The 21,682-nt window shown below is 41.7% G+C and overlaps 1 protein-coding gene across 1 annotated transcript in view; it reads left to right on the forward strand.

The window, feature by feature from the left end:
* The window catches only part of LOC139760514 (uncharacterized), a 181,762-nt gene that overhangs the window by 63,337 nt on the left and 96,743 nt on the right, over positions 1-21,682 (forward strand). Inside the window, 4 exon segments of the mRNA XM_071683808.1 lie at positions 12,318-12,405; positions 15,750-15,929; positions 18,675-19,418; positions 19,420-19,800. Of these exon segments, the coding sequence (XP_071539909.1) occupies positions 12,318-12,405; positions 15,750-15,929; positions 18,675-19,418; positions 19,420-19,800 (1,393 nt within the window).

Here is a 21,682-nt window from a genome sequence, read left to right on the forward strand (position 1 = left end):
CTTCAGTTGAGGCGTTCGTCAGTGGTCGTACAACTGTGAATGAAGGAATAGAACTTTCCCTGTATGTTACAGTTTGTGTCCGAGTTCTTTTATCACACCTCCGATAAAACCTACGATCTTCTTCAGTACTTTGCCGTGAAGACACAACTCGAAACTTAGAATCGGAAGTCTAAGACCTTCCTACGCTTCCCTGCAGGTCTGTAGTTTGGCCCTCCATATCCCTGGTATCTGCGAAACCACAACGACCTCTTGAGTGAGGTGTGATAAGTTCCCTGTGACCAGTCAGTGTCGACCATTATCAAGCAACGATGAAATGCTCGCGTGTAAGCGGATGGGATCCTGTTTCTCTCACGTCTTGCTGAATATATGGTGTTGACACACTAGCAGAAGCAGATACTCTCATCTTGGGTACGATGATGTGAGGAGGTACAACAGACTCCGTCATTTGGCTTCAAGGTTCTTTGCGGTGGAGTCCCTCGTGACAATGAAGGTCAGCGACGAGTGTAAGGGTCATTTGTGAGTACATTTCAGGGGGACAGTCGCTGCTTGTGGTGGTCCGCGATGATGAGTGTTCACACCTTCATCATCCCGGATGAATGAGCTGAGCCGCTGACGTCATGACAGTGTCATAAACTTAAGAGAAGGGAACTTCCCTCCCGCGCCACCAATATATCCTCAAGGTCGGCTTGAGACAATGTGTGGGTGTTGCTGCTGCTTCTGCTACATCTACTGACGCTTCATGCTCCTGCTGCTGCTTCGTCTGCCACCTCCTCTGCTGCTCCTGCCTCTGCTACTGCTTCTACCTCTTCTGATGCTGCTGGCTCGCAAGCCATCCCAGGTTGTAATCTTCTGGCTCTTGATTTTCCTTTTGTCTGCATTTTGATCGCGAGTCTTGTGTACTGCGTCACGCTGGTTGGTCCGGCATGTTCGTTTCCATGGCGTAGAACTAACACTCTTTAGTAACTCCTTTTTAATTACTTCATTTCTCTCTTTTCTAAGGTTTCGTTTTTTTTTTTTTTTCTATTTGTGGGTGTTGATAAGAAACACATTCGTGAAGCCTGAGCGAACTTCAGTGTACCTGACTCTTAAGTTTTGTGAGGGCTTTTCTGGTTATGTCGTCCGCCGGCACTGAATGTCGAAGAGCACTTATTTTGCCGTCGTAGTAACTGGTTAACACGAATGTGTTTATTGTGTTTACTTTAACATCACTGCTTGTCGCATAGTACTGCCAGGAGCCACCAGGATGATCAACCATTGAGAGACAAGCCCTGGCAGTCTGCATCATTTGAAATGCTTAGGACTATTTCAACAGTTATGTTGCTTTAGCGTAAAGTGTAGGTGATGGCTGCCTTGATGTTATTAATATTTTTAACATTAACCCTTTGTGGCTTCAGGCCAGATAGTCACGCCATTATACCCAATGGTCGCACAATCGTGTTAGAGGGTCGTACCGTCGTGCCTTAGAGTCGTATCGTCGTGCGGAAGTAGTTTTAAACTCGCGCTCAGACTTTAGTTCAAATTACATCAAATCGACACAAACGATCATTACTTACAGTAGTTTAGAATGGTACAGGAAGCAGGTTTACTCTTCCCCTTGCGTCACTGTGAGACGGGACATCTGCCAAGTGTTTAGCTCATAACTAACCGTAGACAGCCTCAGGCATAACTGAAAAGGGGACTTTTTCTTTTTCTTCTCCTCCTCCCCCTCGCCGCACCGGGTAATTAACCTCACTCGCATGACTGCCGTCCAACGTGGAAGTGATCGTGTAAGATTGTTCCTCTGTCAGCGGCCGGCAAGATGTAGGTTGCCTCTAGAAAGCCGGATGTTGGATCCTTTACTGGAGGTGATGATTGTACCTCCCTTGGGATCACTCTGCTGGCTAGGTCTCATTGTATGTTCGTGAAGGTATGTGTGCGGGACATGTGCCATGAGACATGGGTTTGAGCACACCGGTCCTACGACCCGGGTGTGCGACGGGACGACCTTTTAGTTATGATGGCTTGCCCCTTAACCTGACGCTTAAGGCACAGTTCAAAGGTCTCACTATCATGCCCAAAGGTCGTACCGTCGCGCTCAAGTCGTACTCTCCTGCTGAAGATGTTCAACAACTTTTCTCAGGAAAGTAAACCCCGCCTGGTGTGGACGCTGAAGGGACTTCAGTTCTACTATTGATGCGTTATTTTATAGCAGACCTTCGTCATGAGGAACGTGTCTTGGACGTTATTTTATAGCAGACCTTCGTCATGAGGAACGTGTCTTAGACGTTGTTTTATAGCAGACCTTCGTCATGAGGAACGTTTCTTGGACGTTATTTTATAGCAGACCTTCGTCATGAGGAACGTGTCTTGGATGTATGATAAAATCGCTGTTTTAACGTGCCTTTTGCTCCCCAAAGACCTTACATTGATAACTTGAAAAACTCGTTACATCATGGTGTTTCTGGGAAAACCCCTTTTTTTTTCCCCCTGACGTTCGACTCTGTTATCAGAAGCTCTTTTCACCGGCGCTCCCGGACGGTGGAGTGTGATAGTGTCTGTGCTCCTCAGTAACCCGCTGGTGTGGTTGCTGAAGTGGCAGGGGTCGTATGTCTAGAGATGCAGGACGTCAAGGCTCGACCGTGAGTGTAATGAGACGGTTTATCCCTGCTTGTTTCAACTGTTCTCCCTCCCCAGCCACAGTCCCGCCACAACTCCATGTTCAACGTGTTCACCAGACCGAAACCAAGACATTTGAAGCGCATGGCCACAATTGTGTGCGGTTGTCTTGCAAAATCTCTGTTCTCCTGAGGTGTGTTTGTCCTTCAACATGTGCGTTACAAGTCTGTGATGCTGGAGGCTAAAGTGTGTAAACATCTTTCTCGACAATGTTTTTGTTTACTTTTTGTGTATAAAACTCACAACATCCGAGGAGGACACAGCTGTTGTTTTCCCTCACGATGTTCCGAAAGATGGCGACCGACGCTGTGCAGAAAGCAGCGATTTATCCCGAGGCATAAATGTGATAGATTTTATTAAAACAAAGGGGGTTCTGTTCTATCTATGTATCATTATTTTTAGCTCTTCCTCTCTCTCGACTCGCATTCAGCTGTCATCTCCGTCCAAAATTGCTGCAAGTAATTTAAACGTGAAGCGAAGCGTTCCTTCATCCAGAGGAAGTGTGGCAGGCAACCTCTCCTCTCCTCTTTAGCCAAAATTATCTCGCAGCAGCTTTTGTCTTTGCACCATTCCTCCGGTAAGATAACAACACTATTAGCTGTCCTGTGTTAATATCAGAGCAACTTCTTTTTTTTCCCCTATACCTCCCATGAGTGAGCCTAACATTACCCTGACCTGTCTTTTACTACTCGTGCGCCTCTCACGATCCGTCTCATTTCGCACAGTTCAAGTATCACTTCTCTCACCGGACACAAGCAAAGTGTATGAGCCAAGTGGCCTCCATCCTCGTGTTCTAGAGGAGTGCGCATCTCAACCTGTGACCGTGTTTGCTCGTCTGTTTTCTTTTCTGGGGAAACACTAAAGCTTTTTCCGTCACTGAAGCGTTCATTGGCACAGCTTATCCCAAAGAAGGGAGTGTATTTAAACCCATACAAATCCCGTCCCGTTTTTCTCACTTCAGCTATTTCCATCATAGCCTTCATATGTCGCCTTAACTCCCACTTCTGAGGTATCTTAAGTCGCACAGCCTTCATTCTGAACATCGGTATGTCTTTTTCGAGGCGAGATCCTGTTACTTATGCTTTGGTATCATTTCTGAGGGTGATCTCAGAGAATCTTTATGTGTCTGTAACTCTCGGTGGATCAACCTCTTCTTTTTCTCCTGCCAGCAGCGGCGTCCCTCAGGAGTCTGTCCTGTCTCCTCCGCTCTTCCTTCATTCTGTGAATGATTTCCTTTCTTTAACAAGGGACCCAGTGCACTCACACTCTGACGACGCAACACTGCATTCCTCCACTGTTTTTCCCTCGCTCTCCTTCAAATTTTTACCCCTCTTCTTTCTTGATCTCTCCACAACGGCCTCTCTAAGCTCAGATGTAATGAGGATTTCCTGGTGGAGCAGACGCATCCTAGTTATTTTTCACGCCTTGACAACCCCCTCACAACTTTGACAACTCCACTTATGGCTCTATAACTCCATCCTTCAACACAGCAAACGTGCTTTATCTTAGAAACCCCACATTATATAAGTAAGTCTTCTAGTAAGAGACTGTAAGGCCTGTTCTGATGCCAAGATTGCTTGTCTCTGGACAGTTGCTCTGGTTGTATAATGGATTAATTCATCCTTGTGTGGAGTGCTGCACTCCCATCTGGGAAGGCTGTAGCCCTGAACACAGTGATACCAAGTATGTTTACTGCATTGGAGGATGGAGTTACGCAGCCATGAAGGGAGTTCACTCATACCCTCAACTTGTGTCCAGTGTACTAACATGGTAGACCATCCTTCCACACTACAGTAACTAAGTGCATCTTAATTTTCCACTTTTCACATTACGTTGATTCGTTAAGTGAGACTGGTTTCGAGTCTGTGATAATGTGGAGGTTGATCAGATAAAACTCAGCCTGGTTAGTCGCTTGGGAACTTACAGTTTACTTCTGATGAATTTATGGAAAAGTTTTACACTGTCTTCTTCTGCCTTGTCCACAGTATTCTTCTTCGTAGTTTCTCTGACCCTCATTTCTTATCCTACTTTACTCGTTCCTTGTCTTATACCTTTCAAATATTGGTTAGCTGTAATGCCATCTGTTTCCGCCACAGTACATCTCTGAGTTCTTTCACTTCTTGACATATTTTTTTTTTTTTTTTAATTTCCCTCAGTTTCTGAAGCTAACTGTGTCATGCACCTGCTAATTGCTTTGAAGATTTCACATAACTTTCTACAACAGTTACCTTTATCTTGGCTACGTTACTCCATTTTCTGATTCATGTTCCATGGTGGGGCTGTCCTGCCCTATAGCCTCTTCTCGATATCTCCCGTTTTTTCGCTTTCCGACTATGTTATGTATTTCATTTCCTTCCATCGATCTGTCGCCTCTGGTTAACACCCTACTGAGTTCCTCTATGCTTGCAGGTCTCTTAGCTTGCTTTTGTACCTCCTTGGCTACAGATCTCCATATAGAACGTAAACAGTATTAGCTGTCCCCAAATGTCTTGGCTATATCTACTGATTCTCTTTGTTTCTTTTGTTTTCAGAAGTATTATCACCTCATCCCTTAACTCTTTGATTGAAATATGGTTTTTGTAGTTCAGAAGTCGTCCGCGATGTTTTTGATTTAGGTGCATCCCACTTGTCAGCTAATTCCTGCAGTGTTGATTCGCCGACCTCCATGTGCCTGATTTGATCGAAGATCTCCAATTGGCAAACATATATTGACCCTGAATACCTTGCACTTATTTAGGCCGTCCATCTGGCAGACTGCATTCTTCCCTGATTGTCCTGTCAGTGCATTTCTTTTTCTCTCTCCTGCATCATTTAATAATTTCCCAGGTAGCTCTATTTCAGTGTCCTTGGGTCTCTGTCTCGCTGCATCACAAACTTCACTCTCTCTCTCTCTCTCTCTCTCTCTCTCTCTCTCTCTCTCTCTCTCTCTCTCTCTCTCTCTCTCTCTCTCTCTCTCCACACAGAATTTGCTTCTGTTCCCCACCTTCTGTTATCAACAGTTTCTGGTCTCTGTGTTATGGGCTTTTTTTTTTTTGTTCCATCGCAAGGTCATCCAAACGAAGGCCCTTATGACCTTTTTATCTGATGCTCTTCATTCGCTGCAGCTTCTTTCTTCTGGTTACATACGATCTGAATCGCTTCTGTTGATTTGAGTTTGTCATTATGCCATTTGATTATAATTCTCAGTTTCCTGATTTCCTCTTTTATTTTTAGTTTCTTAATGTCTTCCTCCAGTTGTTGTGAGTTTTGATACTGTTTCTCTATAATTATCAGTTATACCACTAATCTTTTGGTCGAGATCTTTCATCCTTTTAAGATTTTTTAAATACTATTCTGTATTCTTTATAATACGTAGGAGTGCTCTTCATCTAGCTTCCTCCTAACAGACCTGGTAGTTCACCTTACCTGACTCCATTTCTAATTCGAAATTCTGTCCCAGCTTGGCTCTGGGTTTAACCTGAATTAGCTCGCAGTTTTAAGTTTGAGCCGAAAGGTGATGAATATATTCACATAGAATGTCGAAAAAAATATCTTTTTTATGCTTCCTTAAGCCATCTTATGGTCAAACCCATACTTATGGACGAAATGAGTTGAGAATCTCGCCAGAAAACAAATGAACGTTATGAAGCGGACATCACAGTAAGCAGAGTTGTGTATTAGTAATGAACAATTTGCTTGTCATTCATCATTACACGCTGTCCATTTTTCTATGTACTACACTTCTCAATTCACTTGGTATGGAGCAGCAGCAGCGTAGAGTGACACGTGTGTGGGGAGGGACATCATTGTGGAGGAACAACAGAGTGGAGGGAATTCAATGTGAATGTATAACAGTGTGGAGGGTCAGCTGAGTGAAGGGAATACAGTGTAAAGGTATAACAGTCTGGAGGGACAGCAAATATGGAGAGACGGTGATGTGAAGGGCAAACAGAGTGGAGGGACATCAGTGTGGAGGGGCAGTCAAGCTAGGGAGGGAAGAAGCAGCAAGACCTGGCATAGGTTGTGTTCACTTGGCAGACCAACATTGTACCCACACTGTGCCAGCCTCCCCCTCTTGCCTTGACTCCCATCCCCCCGCCTCACACTCCTCATCTCTGTCCATTCGTCTGTAACATCCGTCTTGCTCCAGTCCACTCGCTAATTAGTTTTATGCTCTTTCAAACAGCCTTGAGAGTCCTGCCAGAAAAATGTATGGGGTGATATCCAAAATAGTTCGTAATATGATTGTTACTCACACACACACACACACACACACACACACACACACACACACACACACACACACACACACACACACACATTGTACCCTTGGCCTCCTTGTTTTCTTGACCCACGAAAATATCTTTTGGTCGCCCAACTGTTTCTGAATGTTTCCCCAGGCGTGCAGCACGGTGGCACCGTGATGTGCAGGGTTATGAGGTGTCCTGCCTCCACATCCTGCCACTGGAAGACCATCCGCTGGTTAGAGCCACATGTTTCACGAGATCCTATGGTATCCGTTGGGATGAGTGACGCTATTTGGAGGCCCTGTGCCAAAGGGAAGTTCTCCTTTGCGTTAAAGAGCGCGCCCTCCCGAAAGGCACGTCGGTGTTGCCATTTACTTTAAGGAGGAATGCGGACGTCTCTCATTATATTATCTGGCACGGCCGTTGACTTTCACCTCTCTCTGTGTTACTGGTGGTCAACGGACGTGATGAATATCTCATTTCACAAGGCGCAGCAGTTGGGAGTGTGTCGTCTGCAAGACACTTGGACCGCCTTGCCGACCGCTTCACCTGAAGTTCTTTAAACTTATCGGTGAAATGTTGAAATATTTTCTATTGTTTACCGGAGCCCATCTGTCTTGAGAGATTAAGACTAGTGTGTTGGTTATGACGGTCACATGTGGCAGGGTCGTGCCGGGCGGATGGGAAAGTCTGCCATACGTAAAGAGGTACAAACCTCCAGACTGTTAATTGAGAGAACTCTGTCACAGTGATGGAACGCCTGGGTTCAGCTTAGATTCTCTTGTCGTCGTGCATTTCTTCGTTCCAAACACTCTCTCGCAGACTGCACTCCTCCAATCCGTCGGAGTCTAGAACACACACAGGTTGCTTTTCCACTGATCGGCGGTCAAGGAAGGTATTCATAGATTTATTTCCAGCCAGGTTAGTCAGCCCGAATGTGGTATTCGTTATGAGGTGTTTAGTCATTATTCTTTATTTGATTTTTAAGCTAGTTCGCCTGTGATGATTATATACGAATGCACCCGGTGATTATTCTGTGCACTCTTTGTAGTGTGGTTTGTGACTTTGTTATATTTGCTGTTAAGTGGGTGGACGACCAGGCTGGTAAGGCGTAGTTTGTTGAGGATACTAAGGAATTCTTTCCTTGTCAAATCTGATGCCACTGTGCTACTGTGCTGCAAGTGTGTTGTGATTGTAAACAGGTCTGCTACTGTGCTGTAAGTGTGTTGTGACTGTAAACAGGTCGTGTGCGCATGAGAATCACAATCTATAGTACATGTACTTGAATCGTATGTCAAAGAAGTAATCTTCATGACTCCCATGGGGCAGTACTCGTTCAATCCTCCACGACAGAAGGTCAGTGTTGTGTGTGTGTGTGTGTGTGTGTGTGTGTGTGTAGAAGCACCAAGGATGTTTGGAATCTATAGTCATCAACCTTTGGCATGTTAGGCTTGCGGGAGGAGTAAGGGAAATGGTTATGCATCATTGCACAACACTACAGATGTCTCGTCGTAGGTGTGTTTATCCTCCCGAACACTGTGTCAGTTGCAAAGTCTGCAACACACAGCACATTAATGCATTAATGTTAACACAGAGATCTATCTCCTTAAGTCCCACACAGTGCAATGGATGAGGATTATTTGGTTTCGCTGGCGCCTACAATCTGTCTTCTCTGCATACAAGAAGCATATTGTGTTATAAGATGTCAGGGTGTTGCTGTAACTGGGAACAGATTCCTTTAAGGTCATACTTCAAAGCATGTGCTGGTGATTTTAACTGCCTTATTTTCACTAAATTAACTTGATTTCTATGAGAACAGGTTTGATACCTTAAAGTCGTTACTCTGACCAACTGGAAATATTAAGGTCGTGCAAGATTATGCAAGTCGGTTGATTATTTCACTGTGCACGGCACCGTTTTCTTTCACCCCGCAAGATAGAGTACGACCACTATATCAGTCCTTAGCCACGACTGAAAAAGAGAGAAAACGTCAAACGTGTTCACAAGGGAAACGGGTTTAAAGTCACAGCAAAAAAGAACACAATGAACCAGCGCAAAAGCTAAATCATAAACAGATAATTGAATTTGCGTCTCAAACAAACGACCACATCCTGGCCTGGGCATTTCTCCACTCGGTACTGTGTACATCAAGATCTATATCCGTCCAGTGTGTTCTGGCAGAGCGCAGGGTGTTCCACAACTGACATTCGATCCTGCAGTGTTGGCTTACAGACGTTGGCTCAGGTTTACTCTTTTGTATATTATGCTTCTCACCAGAGAAAAACACAGACGGCCTGAGATTTTATAATCACAGTTCCTCATACTTTATGTGCGGACGCCTCTCTTTAAATGATATTTAAAAAGGTATCTGCCAATAATTTCTTTAAGGCATGCCAGTAAAGATGATTTTTCTGTGATATCTTAAGTATCGTTTTGATGTCTGGTTATGTAATGTTTTAGCATGATAACACTTGATACCAAAAGAAACTTGAGATCCTTACGTTACCTTTTTATTGTGATTTGTTAGGAAAGAGTATGTTTGGTGGATACCTCTTTGAGAAGTACTAAGCAGAATATATCTGGTGATTTCTTTTTTTATATACAGGAATCTTCATCGTAAGATTCATTGTATCCGTCGTGTCATGTATCAGTCATATCAGCGATGCTTTATAAGCAAGTCATACGAAAATTACCATTTGTTTTGTGGATTCTTATTACAGACCTTGCGAGAAGCTTTGCCACATCGGTAGCGTCTGTCCATGTAACCTTCAGTAAGCTTACAGTGTGTTCATCATCTCTGAATCTTCGACACTGAAGCCGCGTTTGACGCAATAAGATTGCCACCAGACACCCAGCATCGGACCACCTGCTCTCCTCAGACCAGTGGTCACGTAGTAAACTTCAACTGTTTCAACACATGCCACTACAAGGTTTATTTTGCCAGAGGACGATCCAGCTAAACGTCAAACGTAATCTCTGAATTTTATATCACCAAGCAGGACTTGAATTACGATCGACCATTGGACCTCACCGTATTGCTTCGTATTCTTTAAGGGATTTCCGCGTCTTGCTTTGAGCAGAACTGAAGACTGTAAAAGAGGTTGAATTCAAAAGTCCTGAATGAGCCATAATTATGCCCTAATATTTTTTCTCAATGCTGAAGCCCGCAGTTCCCGTCTCCCAGAGAATGAAGCCACTGTCGACGAAGAAAAAGTTTACATGTTTTGAGAAGGTGAATCAGTCATGCGAGTGAACAAGTCTTGTCATTCTCCTGAGATGAATGAGGACAAAATTACTGCCTCTGAGGCCTTGCATCCTTGACGATCCCTGAGTAAACATGTTGTATCGATAACTTTGGCTTGATGCTAAAGTTAGCTGGCGCAGTAAAAGACGAGAGTCTCTTGCTGGTTTTGTACGTAGATATGGCTTCCCGCCATTAGGGAATTATATGGGAAATGATAATAGTCCAGTTGGTTCAGTTATACCCTTATTGCGCGTGAAAGATACGCTCAGTACTATGCTGTTAGAAGATTGTATGTTCCAAGGTCGACCTCAGTGGAAGGTTGTTGTGGTCGAAGGTAAAACAGCGTCTGTACTGTTGGTGTTGTGGTCCATATGAGGGAGGGAGAACGCTGGGAAGGCGATTTGATTTCTTCCATAGGCTTCGACCCAGCCACCTCCAGCGTCATTATGGCCGGCAACGTTCCGATGATAACCAGTCATCGAAAGATCTTTAATACACCCTCATTGTATGTGTGACCCTTGCTGGAAAGTAGCTCCAGTAGTAGTAGTAGTAGAAGTAAAGGGTAATGAAGGATTGGAGAAGTAGAAAGTAGTATTAGCAGCAACAGTAGTAAAGATTGATGAGTTAGGATAGCATAACGAAACAGGAGGAAAAATTGTAAGACGAGAAAGAGGCATAGTACATATGGCGATGGGCCAACCTTCCTAAGTCACTGATATGAGTTACCCTCCCTGTCAGGTCCTTGTGGTACTGGCAGGGTAGGTCCTGGTGCTCCTCATCTCTTTCTTATGCATATACATACACATACGTCCATACATATTTGAATACACGTACTTGTGCATGCGTATACATAAGTCTGTATACTATGCATGGAACTGTATAGAATATTGGTGGAGGTACGTCTTCATCACTTCTAAGCTGACTCCATGGGAACCATTTATGTTTCCCTCTCGTGGTTTGATGAAAAGAAAAAGAATTAAAAATCATCAGTGATATCTTGTCACTCTTGTTCCTGTTTTCTATGAAGCCGCTTTGTGTGAATCCGCTCTGCTGTGCAATTATGAAGAGTATTGTCTTCCAGGAATGTAATTAGTCTTATCTTTCCGTAGATTTTTTTCAAGTTAGTAACCGTCCATGTAAGAAATGAGACTCCACATTACTTGGTCACATTCGTGGAGTACATGTTAGCAAAGGTTCAGACTCATAGCACTATACTACTGCCTCAGGGTCGCCATGTAACTCTCAGCCATAAGGAACTTAACCTTACCACCTTTATGGCTCACTGAGACACTAATATGGCCAACAAAAACAGGAGATCTCTCAGGAAGATCTGAACCATTTGATGAACAAACTACCTAACTTATTTAACCTTAGAATTAACCATGTTAGGTCTACCCTCCTCCTAACGTGTTCCATAGTAATGGTTGGTGGCGTTACCATTGTACTGGCGCGAGACGAGGTCGAATTTCACGTAGCGTCTGGATACGTTGCTTCATGTAGATTTAACGTAGTGTGTTTAGAATATATCACGCGCCAGGTGCCTTATATAACGTAGTGTGTTTAGCTCACGCGCCAGATGCCTCACCATGAATAACACAATGTTATATTACTCCCATTTAACCAGCTTAATAGAAATCATTTACTCGTTATTGTATCTTTGTACAGAAGAATGAAATTAAAAACCGAGTGATCGGCAATACAGCGTTACAGTAATAGTTTGTAAGAATTAACGTGTTCAGTAAAGGGATATCTGCCATCTGTATTGACACTATCATTTTTTTTTTTTTCTTACGTCTTTCCATCAAGGGAAACTTTCATAGTTATGCTAACACATAAAAGAAATACAACTCTTGGAAGGGTAATTGATGATGTAAATCTTTGTGATGATTGAGAATACTGTATTTATGTGGTCTGACTTATGTGCTTTATAAAAAGATATAATGTAATTTATATTATACTTTGTACAAATAAATGAACAGTGTTAACTATAATGGTAATATACAGTGACAAAATTATAATGGATTAAATGATACAATCTCTCCATCATTAACAGAAGTTTAACAATATCATCTTCTTTCCTTAGTTAGGAAAATCACTTGAAGCTGTACTTGTAAATTCCACTTATATGTCAGATGTAACATGACGACCATGATCACGCATTAACCCTCTTGTCTACTCCGGCCGTGGTGCAGGGAGATGGGAGACAGCGTGGCCTCGGCGGGGGTGACTGAGGAGGTGGTGCGGCAGGAGGGGGGCTCCACCGTCCGCACCGTCACCAAGGTAAGCTGAGGAGGAGGAGGAGGAGGTCGTCTCCGATAGGACAGCCTGGTGGCTCTCTCTCTCTCTCTCTCTCTCTCTCTCTCTCTCTCTCTCTCTCTCTCTCTCTCTCTCTCTCTCTCTCCTGTGGCTTCCATCAGGTGTTGCTCTTTCTAACTTGGTTTGATAACTTTGATAAAACTTTGTTAAATAACTGAATAAAACTTTAAACCAAAGCCTTGGTGATGTCTTTTTTTAAGTTCATTATTGTTTTGTCATTTTAGTTATTTTCCTTTACATATGTTGATAATTTTGTCACTAATTAGATTCATAGTAATTATTGTGACATTTGTGATATTTCAGTTGCTTTATCATATGTTAAGATTAGCTAATACTGTTACGTTGCTATAGTGCTTATATTTTATAAGTTCTTTCTTATATGTTTGATGCATTCTTTTATTTTGTTGTTTTCTTAGTGGCCATATATCTGTTGTAGTCTAGCATTTTACATAGCATAAATATATATATATAAAATGCTGTTTTAGACCTGCTGTATTAAAGTCCTTAATGAAATGAATGAACAGTAGCGCTAGTTTTAGAATTAGTGTGAATTATCATAAAGGACCATTAAATATTCCTCTAAATGATGATAATCCTACCAGAAGCTCTTCGTGTAGTGGGAATTATATTTTCCAGAATAATTGAAGAATATTCTAGATTAGTTATATTTGTTTCTTTCAAGTATAATTGAAGAATATTCTAGACTAATTATATTTGTTTCTTTCTAGTATAATTGAAGAATATTCTAGACTAATTATATTTGTTTCTTTCAAGTATAATTGAAGAATATTCTAGACTAATTATATTTGTTTCTTTCAAGTATAATTGAAGAATATTCTAGACTAATTATATTTGTTTCTTTCAAGTATAATTGAAGAATATTCTAGACTAATTATATTTGTTTCTTTCAAGTATAATTGAAGAATATTCTAGACTAATTATATTTGTTTCTTTCAAGTATAATTGAAGAATATTCTAGACTAATTATATTTGTTTCTTTCAAGTATAATTGAAGAATATTCTAGACTAATTATATTTTGTTTCAAGTATAATTGAAGAATATTCTAGACTAATTATATTTGTTTCTTTCAAGTATAATTGAAGAATATTCTAGACTAATTATATTTGTTTCTTTCAAGTATAATTGAAGAATATTCTAGACTAATTATATTTGTTTGAAGTATAATTGAAGAATATTCTAGACTAATTATATTTGTTTCAAGTCGTAGAAGAGGGTGCTTTGTTTATTTAGATACAAATCGTAGTTTGTATATGACATTTAATCTCGTTGTTTAGAATATTATTCCCACAAGAATTCATACGTAATGTAAGCTTTTCATCTCATTTACAGTCTTCATCAGTGTAGTGAGTGATTCCGCCTCATACTCGTAACACAAAAGCCTTCCCCAAGATTTTTGTTTCTTCTTTTTCACTTATATTTAATGGTATCTACAGCAGGCGTCCACCAGTGTTGGCTTACCAGGGGTTAGCCAGACCCTGGAGGTGGAAATGTCACGATAACTTGGCATCTCCAGCTGTGACGTCATGCGGGCCGCCTGCCAGCCCAACACCTCTCAGGCTTCATTCTTTGGTCGTGACCTTAAAAATGTCACCCGGCCCTCAGAAACATACAAACTTTATATATATGTATATTATTTTTTGTATTTCATTATACGTATTCGCTGTGTACCGCGTTTGCGAAGTAGCGCCAGGAAACAGACGAGAGAATGGCCCAACCCACCCACATACACATACATAAACGCCCTCACACGCACATATACATACCTATACATTTCAACGTATACATACTCAGACATATATACACATGTACACACTCATACTTGCTGCCCCCATCCATTCTCGTCGCCACCCCGCCACACATGAAAAGGCACACCCCTCCCCCCTTGCGCGCGCGAGATAGCGCCAGGAAAAGACAACAAAGGCCACATTCGTTCACGCTCAGTCTCTACTTGTCATGTATAACGCACCGAAACCACGGCTTCCCTTCCATATATATATATATATATATATATATATATATATATATATATATATATATATATATATATAATGTTAAAGATCAGTGGACATTTGTATTCACTACAGTCAGTAAACAAGGAAAATATCATGGGAATTTTGATGAATAATCAATCTACCAGTGCCTGCGAAAAGCACATCAAGGAAAACAGAAAAAAATAAACAAAAAAACTAGTGAATACCAAATATATACATAGGTCTTTAACAGATCAAAAGAAAATCTGCCTACACACACACACACACACACACACACACACACACACACACACAATCACTCACTCACTCACATATTTCCTGCCCAAGAAGTCCCTTTCATCATTGTGAAACTCCCGCATCGCTGAGGGAGCTTAGGCCACATTGCGTTCTTCATGCTCTTGCGTGTGTATGTTGGGAGAGAGCGTGGTAGCTGAGCAGCAAGTGTTCAGTCTTACCAGTTTGGCACTTGCATCGTGGGCATGACGTGTCGAATCGGTGCTGGGAGTAATGAGGGATGTCCAGAGCGTGGACGGGATGGTGTGAGTCGTGTTTGTTTGGGAGTGTGGATTCACATGGATCTGTGCCCGTTGGGGTGGTTTTCAAGACTGAGTTGGGTGGAGGCGGTGGTTTATGACTTTGCCGGGTCATTTCGGTAATATTTTTCGGTAGGGGACCTGTGAGTGAAGAGGTGATTGGTGAAGAGCTCAACAAAAGAACACAGGGAAATGTATGAAAGAAAACGAGAATTTGAGCTGATGTGACGAAAAAAAAAAAAATCACTCATAAAAACAATGTTGTTATTGATTTACTATACAGTACTGAAAGTATTATATATGTAGGGCCCAGAAGAGATCACTTGTGTATGTGATTACTGTGTTACGTGGAGAGAGTTTTACACTCGTGTTTCCCTGATTTCTTAACCTTGTTGTATATGTACTATATATTTGCTTACACGTACCCTCTCTTATACCAGGTACCCATTTTATCTACCATTACCTCGGGGAAGAATCTGTACTCACGTAGGGACACACGTGTATTAGTGTATATAGGGTTCAAGTCTATATCTCTGACGTATGAGAGTATTTACGAATAGTATTATACTTATATTTTTCTGTTGTGTACCGTATTGTTTCCTCTCCATGTACCTTACACCATAAATGTCCTATGTAGTTACCGACCCCGACAGAGATACTTCAGTTTCCTTTACACTTCTTTTGGAAGTTTCCTCAGAAAATCCAAATGTCCTCCGAGTCTATTATCCATACCCATGACGCCCATTTTGACTTCATTTCCAGACCGTGCATGAAACAGGTGGATTACGTATTGTTGGTACTCGAGTCATGTCCGAAAGTGGTAAGGTCGAGTCCTCTGTTGAATTTCCTATGCTTGCTACCTCGAGTTCGGACTCCTTAGTCACTTCTACCCACTCTTTGAATCAAAGCATGGCTCACTCTGTTACTCCCAATGAGCAAGAGGTGAGTAACTTACATTTAGGTTCCCCCTTTAAATTGTACTACTAATTTCTATGATGTTCCATTTTCTGTAAGGTATATTTGGGCTAACTAATTTAATGTCTAAGTTCATTCGAAAATCATTGTGTAAAATCTGTAACAGTCAACGATTAGTTTGGCGACGCGGCGAATGAATACAGAAATCCAATAAAATTGTATCAGTAGAATTGTCTTAATTACTAGTACTAGAACAGTATTTTAGCGGCAATAACTATCAAGAATGTTTGGTTAGGTTTTTTCTCGTGTTTGGTAATGTCTTCCTTTCAATATATGCATCCATTATTTTAGAAAAGAAACACAGTATCAGCCAGAGAAATCCAACCTTACCAAACCAAACATTCTTCAAAGTGATTGTCGCTGCGGAACTGTGTCCAAACTATTGGTACCATATTCGTCAATTTCTGTCAGTCAAATTCGCCGCATCGACAAGTTTAAGCTTTTCATTTCATTCTAGTAAGGAAGAAGACAAGACTACGGTTATATATATATATATATATATATATATATATATATATATAGGGGGGGGGGGTTGTAGGCGTTTCATTAGTGTCCTGCAGTTTGAAAAACGATTTTCATTTTCTCTTTTTTTTTTTTGTTCGAATTTGTCAGCCAATAATTATTCCTTTTCCCTATCTCGTTTGGTTCCTTCTTCACCCAGCCCCAGGAGCGGAAGTTGCGTCCTTCGTCCATATTCTCTAAGAATCTGATTTACATGAATTCGTTATTGGTCAGAGTCTCTGCCCTGATATATATATATATATATATATATATATATATATATATATATATATATATATATATATATATATATATATATATATATTTACTTATGAACGTGCACTTTCTTAGAGCACATGATACCCTCCAATACCAAAGATTCGAATATCGTACCATTTTCGTGGTTGCTTGGAAGGCTTGGGTAACACAACCGAGTTAGTCAACGTACCAAATTACCAAGCAAATGGTACGAGGTTCGAATCCTTGTTGTTGTAGGGCATTATATGACTATGCCATACGTATATTGTTCACACTCCAAATTTTACCGTGATTGTAAAGTTGATCTATATCAGTCTCTGCCTTGATTTTCTATGTATTTAAAATCGAAATTTACCCATAAGATAAAGAAAATGTATCTGATTGTACAGTTGTTTCTTTAGATTGGCCCAGTCTCTCAGAGCGGTAGTTATGCTTAGTAGGTGTTAGGATTACTTGTACCAGATCGGATAGAAACAATTAAGTTAAAGGAAAGAATCTATCATAGTAGAAAATGAAATGCAGTGGAAATGATAAACAAAGATGTGGGGGGGGGGGGGGGGAATATATTAATCCAGTATGAGTTATTTTCCCCTTCATGGTGTGTTTATATATATATATATATATATATATATATATATATATATATATATATATATATATATATATATATATATATATTTTTACAGCTGAGTGTTAGGCTTACCAATGATGAATACATTTATGAAAGCACTGGATGATAATTTATCCCCATGCAAATTTCATACCATTCACACCATATGAGCAAAAATGAAATTGTTTTTTATTTTTGTGGGGGTCTCTATATTTCCATGTGTTTGTGGAAATGGTGAATAATTGGTCCTATTCCAAAATGTTTACCATTTGCACAATATACATGTATATGAAAAAATGTGATATATGGCCACTATAAGTTCTAAGAATCTCTCATTGTGTATTTTTAATTTATTTCAATTATCTTTTATTTCAATAATCATTGTTCGATCCTGATTTAACATTTGCACGTAATACAGTGTGAGGGAGACGCCTTGCAAATGCTGGAGGAAACACATACTAGAATGAACAGTTCGAACAGTAAAAGCCTAATTGTTACGAGAAAAACGAGTTTCTTTGCATAAAAACCTAGTTTTATACACTGTGGTTTCTTTTTCCTGACGTAGACTAATGTTTTTCATCATAAATTCATTATCTATTCTTTCTTTTTTCTGACGTAGACTAATGTTTTTCATCATAAATTCATTATCTATTCTTTCTTTTTTCTGACGTAGACTAATGTTTTTCATCATAAATTCATTATCTATTCTTTCTTTTTTCTGACGTAGACTAATGTTTTTCATCATAAATTCATTATCTATTTCTTTTTTCTGACGTAGACTAATGTTTTTCATCATAAATTCATTATCTATTCTTTCTTTTTTCTGACGTAGACTATCGGTTTTCAAGATTAATTCATTATCTATTCTATTATGGATTTCCTCTTGATTGGCGTTTATGTAACAAAGGTCCTATTCTGTAACATGCCTTCGCGTTTCTTCATCTTCCAGCGAGGAGTTTTGAATTCCTTTTTTTTCTTTCCGAGCATCAATTTTCCATTGTTTTCAGGAGCGCCGGAGGAGCAGCGTCTTTACTTATTATCCTTTTGTTTCTGCAGCCATACTCTACCTCCCTCTTTCCTGGCCACCGCGGGAGTTGTGCAGTACACGAGTGTCAACGGATAACTTTAAGGCGTTTGATTTACCGCCCAGTTGTTAGCATATGGTAACGAGGCTTTCATGCCTCGTTAGCGTATGGCAGCAGCGATAATCACCAGATGATATTTTGATTCTTTTCTAACTATAAGTAACATCACTAACGACTTCCCCCGATTTTTATCATGTGACCGGTACTGTTATCAGGTGAAGATGAGGTAAACAAAACTAACTGTCTCCTGGTTGCTAGCGTACGGTAACGAGCTTCGAGACGACACGTATGGCGACATCACACGAATCTGCCGTCCGCTTCGAGTCTATGACGCAAGGGAGCACGATGAAGGGGGTCAACCAGTCACAGTCCGTCCAGAGCGTCAGCCAGTCACAGTCCGTCCAAGGTGTCAGCCAGTCACAGTCCCTCCAGAGTGTCAGTCATTCACAGTCTGTCCAGGGCCTCAGCCAGTCCCAGTCCGTCCAGGGAGTCGTCCAGTCACAGTCCGTAAACCAGACACAGTCCATCGAGGGCGTCAGCCAGTCAAAGGTCACCACGGAGGCGTCTGCTCTGGAGTTGTCGCAGCCCAGCCAGACTGAACCCGAGGCGCAGCCGGTGGACGAGAACGCCAACTCCATCCAAGACAGGGCTCCGACAGAGCAACCAGCACCCGAGCCGCCTGCAGAACACCCTCCCGCAGAAGAACCAAAGCCTGTCGCCGAACCAGAACCCGTTGCGCAACCGGAACCTGTTCCAGAACCGGAACCCGTTGCCGAACCAGAACCTGTTGCGCAGCCGGAGCCCGTTCCAGAACCGGAGCCGGTTTCAAAACCAGAGCCCGTCGTAGAGCCGGAGCCTGTTGTAGAACCGGAGCCCGTTGTAGAACCGGAGCCCGTTTTAGAACCGGAGCCCGTTGTAGAACCGGAGCCTGTTGTAGAACCGGAGCCCATAGTAGAACCAGAGCCCACAGTAGAGCCAGAACCCATTCCAGAACCGGAGAGTAGAACCCCCACCTGTATGTGAAACCGCTGCCCCAGAACCGGAACCCGCTCCAGAACCAGAGCCCGTTGCTGCACCCGCAGAACCTGAGGCAACACCCACCGCTGGACCCCAAGAATCCAAGGTGGAGGAGATCAGCCAAGAGAACATCAAAACACAGCTACAAGAAATCATCAGCGAAATAGAGATGGAGGTGCTGCCGGAACAGGAGGAGGTACAGACCAAGGAGGAGGTTGAGGAGGAGGAAGGGAGAGGTGAAGTAGCTAAGATGGATGTAAGATCTGTGGAGGAGGCAAAGCCGGTGGTGGAGGAGATTACAGAGGGCGAGGGAGTCCAGCCAGAGGAGCTGGAGGAGGAGGGGGAGGAGGTCGAATATTACGATGAGGTATTTCAAGTAGGTGATTTTTTAACCCCCCCCCCCCCCCCCCTCCCTTTCCCCTTTTTACATCCCAGTTCATCCCCCTTCACGAAAGTCTTGTGATAAAAGGAGTTCAGACTTACAGCCAATCCCCCCCCCCCCCCCCTCATCATCAGAAGAGTGTGTGTATACTGCCAGTTCTTTTATCCATCATCCTTTGTTCCCCCATACCTGTAAATGCCCCACATCCGTGTGTCCTTAAAAGCTTTCCTTTTTTTTTTTCCTCCCTTCCTTTATAGTGACATCACCTTTGTGCAGTAATGTCACTCCCTACGCTTTAGTGCCTCTTTTCTAATTTTTTTTTTTTAAGTTAAGATTTCGGCTTTCATACCTTCTTTCTTATTTTCTAGCCTTTCCTTTCTCATTTCCGTCATCCGTCCCATTCCATCGGCCTATACATATCCCGTCTCCTCCACTGTTCTATGGCCTCTACCAACCCTCTGTGGGCCTCCCTTCCTCGAGTAACATTACTCCCGCGCGCCCCTCCCGTCCGTGCATGCATGGTATGTGGTAGCATTTAGTAGGGAAATTTCTCCCTCCACTGGCCCCTCCCTCGCCTTAAACTCAGGCCTCTTGTCAAACAGAAGCTTGAAAACCAAAACTCTCGGTAACTAATACTTATAAATATCCATGTCCATGGCCTCTTACAAGGCCTATAATACGCCTGTAAACAGTACTATGTGTTGTACATGTGTGTTCGTCATATACACAACATACACAGGAGGAGATAAACCAACATCAATGACGCTGTCTCACAGAGTCGACCCTACACTGTCTCATGACTGTTGTTCAGTAGTTGCGGCATATCATGCTTCTAGTCAGTGACAGAAAAAACAAAAAAGGGAATCTGCTTTGTCCACTTAACACTTTATGCCAGTCACAGAGCGCGCGCGCCACGTGAAGTTAACCAACAATGCATGTTTCTTTGAAATCATATAGTCAGTCTTCCTGGTTCAGCATGCCATTGTGGTTGTTCATAGAATTCTATTCCCTCCTGTCTACATCCTGCATTGTTGTTCACTGTAAAGCTTGATGAGGAACATGTATTACTTAGTACAAAGTATGGTTTGAATCCCTTGCATTACTTCCTTTGTAGCATTCAAGTCTTTCGCACAGCGGAAAAGACTGTGATTTGCTGTTGAGATCAGACTCTCATTGTTTCCAGTATATGTTTACAAAAAAATAAGGTTGAACAGTTTGCAGACGTAGACAATAAATTTATGGCGTTATAAGCACGCTTCAAGGTCATAGCGTTCTTTTTCCCAGGAAAGATTTAAGAAAAAAAAAGTGTTCAGGACTTGTGATTTTATAAATATTTCAATGAGACATTTACTCATTAGATAAGACTTTACACGGTCAGTCATGGTTCTGAACACAACAGCAGTTGTTCTTATGAACGACCACAAAAAGCGCACCCTCGTTTTTTCTCATCCCACTGACGTTTCAGCTGTTTTTATGGTCTTTGAACTTTCTGCTTCATTATGCTGCTCGACATTCCTCTTCCTCAAGATTTCAAAAAAAGGTCATGAACATTTGTTCAGGTCATTTGAAATTACCAGGATGAACCAGTCCTGTGAGACAAATGAAGCAGTGTCGAACAGCATTGAAGCCTTCAGTTTCGTTTTCTGTGCTTTGTAATATAGTACATTGTGTTAATGATAGTTTCTGTTTGTCTGGCCTCTGTATGTATTTCATCTTTACCCTGTGGATAATACAGCGAGGCATAGTGGATACTCTTATTCAGTCTTAAGTTTGATGAAAAGTTTAGACATTTAGATAGAAAAAAAAAAATTGATATTTGTAGCTTTTGAGATTTTATGATTAGCTGATGTAACTATCCACAGAACAA

Source organism: Panulirus ornatus, chromosome 37 (genome assembly GCF_036320965.1).
Source record: "Panulirus ornatus isolate Po-2019 chromosome 37, ASM3632096v1, whole genome shotgun sequence".
NCBI lineage: Eukaryota > Metazoa > Arthropoda > Malacostraca > Decapoda > Palinuridae > Panulirus > Panulirus ornatus.